At 49.6% G+C, this 10,502-nt stretch overlaps 1 protein-coding gene across 1 annotated transcript in view; it reads left to right on the top strand.

Moving 5' to 3' along the window:
* Nucleotides 1-10,502, top strand: part of CACNG7 (calcium channel, voltage-dependent, gamma subunit 7) — a 23,799-nt gene that overhangs the window by 2,562 nt on the left and 10,735 nt on the right. Inside the window, exon 3 of the mRNA XM_005863126.1 lies at nucleotides 381-521. Coding sequence (XP_005863188.1) covers nucleotides 381-521 — 141 coding nt within the window. The remainder of the gene's footprint in view (nucleotides 1-380; nucleotides 522-10,502) is intronic.

The raw sequence follows: 10,502 nt of genomic DNA, 5'->3' as shown, positions 1-10,502 counted from the left end.
AGGGGGGCAGAGGCCCCGGGGAGGCCGGGGAGAAAGGGCAAGACTAGGGAAGGGGTTGGGGGGGGGGTGGATGGAAGAAAAGAAGTGGAGGCTGTAAAGAAGGCTTAGTGCCTGTAAAGGAGGAGGGGCGGGCAAGGGGCGTGGCCTAGACAGCGGGTGGGCGGGGACAACGCAAAAGGGGTGGGGTCAAACCAAAGGAGGTGTGGCCTGGATGAAGGCCACCAGGCAGCAGTGGGATTATCAGAAAGGGGAAGAGTCTGTGGAAAGGAGAGAAGCCACTCAAAGGGGTGCGGGGGATGGTGACAGCCGGGAGGTCATGGGGAATGGGGAGGTGTCCCCCCCAATTGCTCCCTTCACCCCCTGTCTCTCCCCTCCCCCAGAGACCGTGCGCACAGCCACCCCCTTCCCCATGGTCAGCCTCTTCCTCGTGTTCACCGCCTTCGTCATCAGCAACATCGGCCACATCCGCCCACAGAGGACCATTCTGGCCTTCGTTTCTGGAATCTTCTTCATCCTATCGGGTGAGCCCAAGGAAAGCACTTACGGGAGCTGGGGGGAGGGGTGCTCTTTTAGGTTCTAGGGTGGTTCACTCCTGCACTAAAAAAGCCACTTCCTTGCTGTGTGTTCCTGGGGGAGTTGCAGAACCTCTCTGAGCCCCACTTTTCCTCTGGGAGATGGAGAGAGCAGCGCCCATGTCACAGAGGCTGAAACTTAGCGGATGCTTATGAGGTGCTCAGGGGGTACCAGGCTCTGATACTCGGGACCCTGTGAGGTAGACGCTATTAATAGACCCATTTCACAGATGAGAAAACAAACACTCGGAGAGATGAGGTCATTTGCTCAGGGCCACACAGCCAGGGAGAGGCAGAGCTGGGCCTTCAGCTACTCCTGAGATTTCAGCAAGTCACAGATTACAAGGCTCTTTATTTCCTGTGCAACATTTTCTCCGAAAATTTTTCAAATAGAAAAGGCAAAAAATGTTGGAGCCACCACTTAAAGTCAATTATTACCCTATGATTAGATTTCATTTGTCCTGAATCTGTCCAGCTATCTACTAGTATATTTCTACCCATCCATCAACCTTTCTCCTCCTCCTCCTCCATCTTCTTCTTCTGATTATTATTAATTTAAAAATTATTGCTTTTAGAGAGAGATAGAGGAAGAAAGAGAGAGAGAGAGAGAGATTGATTTGTTGTGCCACTTATGCATGCATTGGTTGATTCTTGTATGTGCCCTGACCGGGTATCGAACTTGCAACCTTGGTGTATCGGGCACGGTGCTCTAACCAACTGAGCTACCCAAACAGGGCTTTATCTCACTTTTTTTAAAAAAATGCATTTCAAAGCGAGTTGCAGCATCGGTACACTTTGCCCTAAATACTTCCCTGTGCATGTCATTAGCTAGAATTCAATATGTGTCTCTAGTTCTTTCTCTTCCGAGCTAGGAGTGATTGCACGCCCTTCTCATAACATCTCTGCCCGGGAGTTATTATTAGCACTCGCTTAATAAAAACGGGGGTACTGAGGCCCGGAATTGTGCAGGGAGCTGCCCAAGATTCCGGCATCAGCTGGTTCCTGAGGACTCGAGTGTGCTGAGGCCTGGAGGAGAGCCCTCCCTGGTGTCCCCTCTTCCCAATGGCAGCTGTTTGGTCTACTCAGGTCCACTCAGCTCTATCATGTTTAACTCCATCCATCTGGTCTACCTAACCCCAATCCATTCTGACTCAACTCTTCAGTTCCATTCCAATGAACTCAACGTCATTAAACTCCATTCAGGTCCTTTTAATCCAGTTGATATTTTACGAGCAAACCCTGTTGTTGGTCTCATTTCCATTCGGTCCCCGGGGGCCCCCCATTCCACTCCCCGTTTCGAGGTGCCTCTGCATATCAAGATGGGTTTTTGGATACCGCCTCCCCCATCCCCTTTCTGCTCCTCCCCCAGCTTTCTCTAGTCTAGGCGAATCCTCCCGCGTGCCTCCAACGTGAACTGATGAGACTTTTTCCGGGGAAACCAGGGTGCCACCTTTGTGCAAACTTGAATCACAGCATGTGGAGCCAGACACTGAGCTAAAATAAGACACCTGGGCTGTCACCATCCCAGAGTGTCGGAGCGAAAGGGCTCATCATTTTTTCAGATGGAAAAAAAAAAAATAGTGGCCTAGAGAGCGCGAGAAAGTGGGGCATGGAGGTGTTCTTTAATCCGCCCAAGAGAAAACCCCGTTGTTTGCGGTTCACAGAGTTGGAAATAGCAGAGGAGACCTAGCTTCATCAGTCAGTGGCCGGGCTGAGGTTAGAAGGGAGGGTTTTCTCATCACAAAAGCTGTGCTCACGCCAGTGCAGCAGGACCGGACTTCCCAAGGTCAAGCTGAGGATCAATGATGCTGTCAGGGCTGGGAGTCAGGCCTCTGATGTAACAACAGAGTCATTGGAAAGACATTGAACTCCACTTCCTGACCTGGTTTCTCCAGGTCATTTCATAGACTCTGTCTGACCTATGCACCCACCACAAGGTACCCATCGTGTGCATTCAAGGTGGTGGGGGTAGCGGCTGAAGGAACCTGCTCCTGTGAACCCGGAGAGACTAGGGTTCAAATCCCAACACTTCCTTTGTGTGTGCTACAGCCTTCCTTTGCGGAGCTGTTGAGAGAACAAATCTTGGCCAGGGGTCGGCAAACCTTTTATTTATTTGTTTGTTTATTTAAAATATATATTTTTATTGGTTTCAGAGAGGAAGGGAGAGGGAGAGAGAGATAGAAACAGCAATGATGAGAGAGAATCATGGATCGGCTGCCTCCCGCACGCCCCCCACTGGGAATCCAGCCCGCAACCCGGGCATATGCCCTGACCTGGAATCGAACCCTGACCTCCTGGTTCATAGGTTGATGCTCAACCATTGAGCCACGCCAGCCAGGCTTATTTTTATTGTTATTGTTGAAAGTATTACATAGGTCCTCCCTTTCCCCCCATAAACCTCTTCCAGCCCACGCCCATCCTCCCCTCATCAAATTTAGATAGCAGATATTTCAGACTTTGTGGGCCATAGGGTTGTAGTGCCAAAGCACCCAGGGCAGTGGGCAGAGCCCAGTTCCACGAATACTGTTAACTTATGGACCCTAAAATTCAAAATTACTGTGATTTTCATGGGTCACAAAATATTTTTTTAAATGTTTAAAATTGAATTTATTAGCATTGGCTAATAAAATTATATAGGTTTCAGGGGTACAATTATCTAATACATCACCTGTATATTGTATTGTGTGCTCACCACCCCAGACAATGGTATGGTGCTTACCAGAGAGAAAGGGGGCTGGGGTGGGGGAGTAGAGGGAGGTTGGAGTGGGTAAAGGGCGGATAAATGGTAATGGAATGAAATATTTTTTTCCTCCACGCCATGAAATAGTGTGAAAACCAGGCTGAGCTCACAACTCGAACAAACACACACGGTGGGGCAAATCACAGTTTGCCGATTCCTGGTCTAGATCATGAGCGCGAAGGGCCAACCTGGTGCCTGATCTATAACAATAACTACTGGACACGCGGTAGAGTTTTTACACACATGAATAGTCGTAGTAACAGCAGCAAGACTAATAAGAAACACTCTATTGAGTGCCATGGTTTGGGGAAGTTCTACGCGCTTTATGCAAATTAAGTTATCTCTTTTTCTTCGCCTGGTAAGGCGGACGTCATTGTCATTCCCGTTTTCCAGTTGAGGCAACAGAAGCCATCAGAGGCTAAGTTGCTCCGTCGGGGAAGCCACACCACGGCTCTCTCCTGCCCCAGGAGATCATAACAACCAAGGTGATTTTAAAAAGAGAGGAAAGGCCCTGGCCTGGCTGGTGTTGCTCAGTGGGTGGAGCGTCGGCCTTCGGACTGACGTGTCCCGGGTTCGATTCTGGTCAGGGGCACATGCCAGGGTTGCGGGCTCGATCCCTGGTAGGGGCATGCAGGAGGCAGCCAGTCAATGATTCTCTCTCATCGTTGATGCTTCTATCTCTCCCTCTCTGAAATCAATAAAAAAATATCTATAGCTATCTGTAGATATCTATATCTATCTAGCTATATAGATAGATAGATAGATAGATATTTAAAATTAAATAAAAAGAGAGGAAAGGATGGAAAATAGTACCAATATCTTAGATCTGGGAATGAGATGATCTGGTCCAACCACCTCATGTTGCCAATGAGGAAACCAAGATGGAGAGAGAGAGAGAGAGAGAGAGAGAGAGAGAGAGAGAGAGAGAGAGACAGGAGTAGCCCTGTGGAGTTGGCATTCAGTCCTGGAAAAGGCAGTGCAAGTGTTGGGGCAGGAGAAGGGCCGCTCAGGACACGCTGGAAAAGGGGAGATGCACTCGCCCCACACAGCCGGGTGGTGGGGACGGCGGGAGTGACCAGGGTTCCAACAGGAGGCGACATCCAAGCGGGTGATGCTGGAGGAGCGAGGGGGACTTTTTCAAGGGAAGAAAGAGACGCAGGTGCCTTGTCCCAGGTGGAATTCACAGCGCGCGAGAGAAACCCTAACAGCGGTTCTCAACCTTCCTCATGCCGCGACCCTTTCATACAGTTCCTCATGTGGCGATGACCCCCCAACCATAAAATTATTTTCGTTGCTACTTCATAACTAATGTTGCTACTGTTATGAATCGTCATGTAAATATCTGATATGCAGAATGTATTTTCATTGTTACGAATTGAACATAATGAAAGCCTAGTGATGAATCACAAAGACAATATGTAATGATATATGTGTTTTCCGATGGTCTTAGGCCACCCGTGTGAAAGGGTCGTTCGACCCCCAAAGGGGTGGCGACCCACAGGTTGAGAACCGCTGCTAGGAAGACGCAGGGAGGACGTAGGTGGACCCGCGAGGCGCTCTCCGTGGTGCTGAATCGCTATTGTTCTAAAGCCGGGGAGTCCCTATTGCGCTTGGAATGTCCGTGATTCCTGCCTACGGTGCCCCAAGAATTCTGGAACAGCTGAGTGGAGGGGACAGAGTTGGGTTACAGAGAAAGGGAGGGAGAAGAGGAAAGGAGGGGAATAAAGGGGGGGAGGGGGGAGAGAAGGTTACTTTTGGAGAACCAAAGCCACCGTGGAATGGCCAGGAAGGAGACAGAATGACAAGAATAAGCTACCTCCCGACATTGTTTTTATTTAATTTTCAATGACTAAAATCTTAGTATTTGTCCATGTTTGTTTCTTCCCATCACCCCCTGCTCCTGGCCCGCCTGACGGAGAAGGTGTGTTCGTTAGAACCGTAACGTGAAACATGGGACGTAAGGCGAGGCCGGCGGGGTTAGCGGGGATCGGCGCCTGGAGTGTCAGGCTGTGGGATGAAAACCTTCTTCTGTGGGTAGGAGGGAGCCCAGGGAGAGTTTTGGCGAGAAAGGGACGGAATCCAGTGCAGGCGTTAGGAAGAGCCGCTTTCTGAAACAGGGAGCTGATGCCCTAACCTGTTTGGCTCAGTGGATAGAGCGTCGGCCTGTGGACTGAAGGGTCCCAGGTTCGATTCCGGTCAAGGGCATGTGCCTTGGTTGCGGGCACATCCCCAGTAGGGGGTGTGCAGGAGGCAGCTGGTCGATGTTTCTCTCTCATCGATGTTCCTAACTCTCTATCCCTCTCCCTTCCTCTCTGTAAAAAATCAATAAAATATATTTTAAAAAATAAAACAGGGAGCTGATGATTGGGGAGCAGTGGGTACAGGCATAGAGAATTAGCCTCAGCTGGTTCTGCGGACTTGGGTTTGCAAAGGGGGGGGAGGTTCTATTTTTTTTTTATGAGAGACTCAGGAAGTAAAATGGACAGGACTTGATGACTGAGCATCCTTTTTATTTTTTGTTAATCCTCACCCAAGGATATTTTTTTCCATTTATTTTTTAGAGAGAGTGGAAGGGGGTTAGAGAGAGAGAGAGAGAACAAAAGAGAGAAAGATGTGAGAGAGATACATCCAGTGGTTGCCTCCTACATGTGCCCTGACCTGGACGGGGGATCGACCTGCAATCCAGGTACATGTGCCTTTGAACAGGAATCGAACCCTCAACCCTCGGGTGCATGGGCTAATGCTCTAACCACTGTACACCTCCGGCCAGGGCCCGAGCATCCTTGCTAGAGGAATCAAGATGACCCTCCCCTCCACCCCCCCGAGTCTGACTAGGGTACCCGATTGAGTGTGGTGTGTGGGCTCCCCTGTGATGATCCTTTCCTGTAAACTCGCTTATCTGTTAAGACTCACCTCAGCTGCCTTCCACCATGTGACACATCATGGGTCCCCTCTTTATGAACGTCAAAATTATGGGGTACCAGAGGTTCAGCGTGCTGTGAAAGTTCAGAAAGGAAATTAATCCTTAGAGGAGGCTGAGAGATGGTGGGAGTTAGAGTGGATTTAAAAGGCGAAGCAGCCCGGCCGGAGTGGCTCAGTGAACCAGGAGGTCACGATTCAATTCCCAGTCAGGGCACAGGCCCGGGTTGCGGGCTCGATCCCCAGTGTGGGGTGTGCAGGAGGCAGCCGATCGAGGCCGTCTTCCATATGTGTTCCTTCCATGTGTGTTCCTTCTGCTTGTGTCTCTGTGCACATTCCCTCCTCTTATAAGGACATGAGTCACAGTGGATGAGCACCCACCCTAAAGATACCATTCTAACGTCATGACCTCGGTAAAGCCGAGTTAGGACATAGGCATTTGGGGAGGATGGTGGATGCAATTCATCCCTGCCCCAGTCCCTGGGAGGAGACCCTCCAGGCAGAGAGATGAAGACAAAGGGCAGGACCTTTGACCGCTTGCCTGGTTTTGGGCCTCTGACACAACTGACTTCCGCCCTCCCCTCCTTGATTTTAGTTTCTGATTAATATTCTTCATTTCACTTGGAACCACACAGGGCGGTCCTGCTGAGCCCGAGAATAAGGCTCTGGAATCCCTCACCCGTTTTCTCTCGTGATGTTAGGGTTGCTGGGAGCAAGAAACGTCCCAGCAGCCAGTGTCCTGCGGCTCACGGAGAGGCTCGCTCAGGAGGCTGAGCTAGTGCGCTCGGCTTCTCAGGCCAGAGGACTTCTGCTTTGGCTAGAAACACCCGTGGAGTCCAAGGTGCCTTCTCACTCCCCCCACACGGACGGCATGATCGCTCGTGGCGATGTGGAGCTTCGTATCCACGTCACTGTCTCCAGCCTTTTCCAAACAGGGAAGCCTGGGAGAGCCGGGCACCAGAGCGCCTCGCTCGCGGGCATGAACTTTCTGTACTTGGTTTCTCTCTTGCTCCAAAGGTGGAGCTCAGAACTGTGTGCAGGAAGCGCAGAGCCGTGGGAGAAGCAAGGCCGAGGTCACCTAGCTCAGCCTCCTAGTTAGTAGTTGCAGAAATGGAAATCTAGGAAGGAAAGACTTCCCCCCAGAATAAGTGTTCTTGTTCCTCTCTCTCTCCCTCCACCCCCCCCCCACCTTCTGCTACACACACACACACACATTTTTTTAAAAAATTTACCATTTGAAGTAAGTTGCAGGCATCATGATGGTGTATCTCGAGACATTTTAGCTTGTGTCTCTAAGAGTAAGGACATGCTGCTGTATAACTAGAACTCCATGACCACACCTAGGAAGTTTACAGTCATTCCATCACATAATGGATTCCGTTTTCAAACTGTCCCAGTGGTTTCAAGAATGCCTTTTCGCCCTGGCCGGGTGGCTGAGTTAGTTGGAGTGTCGTCCCATATACCAAAAAGTTGCGGGTTCGATTCTGGTCAGGGCACGCACCTAGGTTTCTGGTTCAATCTCCCATTGGGCCGTGTACGGGAGGCAGCTGATTGAGGTTTCTCTCTCACATCGATGTTTCTCTCTCTCTCCCCCCCCCGCCTTCCTCTTTCTCTAAAATCCATTTTTAAAAAGAGAGAGTTCTTAAAAAAAAAAAAAGCCTTTTATAGCTTTCTTCCACAACCAGAATTTAAACCAAAGTTCACACATAGTATTTGGTCAATGTCTCTTTTTGTCTAGCCTAGTTCTCCTACTATTTTATTTACGACGCTGACTTTTAGGAATGTACTTCATTATGAAAACATAGAAAGAATAGTATAGAGAAATGCCACCACATATCCTTCACTGAGTTGCAACAATGATCAACATATGGTGAGTCCTTTTTTTAAGCCACACTGCCATTCCTTCCTTCTACACTTCGCCACGTTATTTTAAAGCCAGCCTCGAGCCTGAAATCATCTTACCCACCAACATGTCAGCGGCTCCCCGGGGAATGCCCGTTTTGTTACTTAACGCGGCCGTCACAAGCGCCGTAATCGCGCCCAAACAATTAAGAATAGTTGCTTAATATCATTTAATATCTAGCAAGCGTTCAACGTCCCCGCCTGTCTCATAACGCCTTTCTTTTTACGATTTCTTTGGTGTAAATTAGGATCCATGTTCCGCTTGTGTGTTCGGTGGATAGATCTCCGGAGTCTCTTTTATTTATTTATTTTGAAAAGCCTCACCCCGAGGATATTTTTCCCATTGATTTTCAGACGGAGTGGGAGGGAGGGAGGGAGGGAGGAGGAGGGGAGAGAGAGAGGGAGAAAGAAACATCCACGTGAAAGAGACACATGGATTGGTTGCCTCCCGCCTGTGCCCCCACTGGGGCCAGGGAGCAAACCCGCAACCGAGGTTCGTGCCCTTGACCAGGAATTGAACCCGAGACTCTTCGGTCCGTGGGCCAACGCTCTATCCACTGAGCCAAATAGGTTAGGGCCAGGTTTGACTTTTGTTGTTGTTGTTGTTAATCCTCACCTGAGGATATTTTTCCATTGCTTTTTTTTTTAAGAGAGAAGGGAGGGATTTAGGGGAGAGAGAGAGAGAGAGCACAAGTTGTGAGAGACATAGATTGGTTGCCTCTTGCTGGGTGGGAGGAGGGGAGGGGCAGGTAACAGAAATCTAGCTTACAACTGAGTACATGCCCTTGACTGGATTTGAACCTGCGGTCCTTCAGTCCGCAGGCCAACGCTCTAATCACTGAGCCACACGAACCAGGGCTGATTTATTTATTTATTTATGGGGCAAACATACCTTATTTTTTTTTAATATATTATTTATTTTTTTACAGAGAGGAAGGGAGAGGGATAGAGAGTTAGAAACTTCGATGATAGAGAAACATCGATCAGCTGCCTCCTGCACACACCCCACTGGGGATGTGCCCGCCACCAAGGTACACGCCCTTGACCGGAATCGAACCTGGGACCCTTGAGTCCGCAGGCCGACGCTCTATCCGCTGAGCCAAACCGGTTAGGGCACCTTATTTTTTAATTATTGATTTATGGGTCTTAAAGACGACCATCACTTATTCTCATGTGGTTTGACGAGGTGCTCTAGGCTGGGCTGGGCTTGACGGCTCAGCTTCTCACCGCAGTTCTGTGCTGTCTGGCGGGACCTCGCTCCCGGCAGCGTCTGTCGTCCTCACCTTCTGGGGGTGGGAACAGGGGCGAGGATGGAATTCAGGTGCTCAAGTGACCCGAGATTCAGCCTGGAGAGGGCGACCCGGGCACGAACGACACACCGTTAATTCCAGCTCATTGACCTCCTCCTTCACGTCGAACAGTGTCTATGAAATGCTCTGTAGCTAGGTGGTGCTGCCTGCTCTGGCTGCGTCCCTTCGGAGACGGAATAGCGTCTGGTTGCCTCTTTTGGAGATGCCTCCGTGTGATCAGCGCCACCCTGTCCATTCATTGTTCTCGGCTAGAATAGCCCTCACCCGGGATTGGTTAGAGGGGTTCCTCCTGGCATCGTTTCGCTCCTTCCTCTTTTCCGATGTTTCCTGTAACCAGGAAGCGATGTCTAGACCGGCTTAGATGGACGAGATTTGGGTCAAACCGGTGTGGCAAGGAGATTCAGAGGAGCCGTGTTCGTCCTATTTTATTTCTGGGGGTAGATCGTGTCCGGGGGGTACGGCGTTTGCACGCTCGGTAGAGGGGGTGGTTGCCAGAGAAGGGACATTGAAAAGGGACATTTTTCTCTTTACGACGAATAAATGATCTGCAGGTAGCACTTTGGCACCGTGAGGAAAAGTCCTGTTTGTGGATGCCTGTTTCTTCAAATGACAGTCGATGTACAATATTCTATGAGTTTTGGGTGCTCAACCCTGTGATTAGACATTTTTCTAACCTGGGAAGTCATCACCTTGATAAGTATAGTCCCCACCTGGCACCATCCCTCTAGTTATGACAATACCAGAGGCCTGATGCACAAAATTTGTGCAAGGGGCTCGGCCCTCGCAGCTGCGGCTTCATCCGGAAGGTCATCTGGAAGGATGTCCGGAAGGTCGTTCGGCTGTCCGGTCTAATTAGCATATTATGCTTTTATTATTATAGATTATTGACTATATTCCATGAGCTGTACTTTACACCCCCAGGACTATTTTGTTACTACCAATTTGTATTTCTTTTTTTAAAAAAATATTTTTTCATTGATATCAGAGAGGAAGAGAAAGGGAGAATAAAAACATAACATCAATGGAGAGAGAGAATCATTGATCAGCTGCCTCCTGCAC

Source organism: Myotis brandtii, unplaced genomic scaffold (genome assembly GCF_000412655.1).
Source record: "Myotis brandtii unplaced genomic scaffold, ASM41265v1 scaffold1720, whole genome shotgun sequence".
Classification (NCBI taxonomy): domain Eukaryota; kingdom Metazoa; phylum Chordata; class Mammalia; order Chiroptera; family Vespertilionidae; genus Myotis; species Myotis brandtii.
The sequence above is the reverse complement of the archived record's forward strand: the minus strand, read 5'-3'. Positions and strand labels throughout refer to the sequence as shown.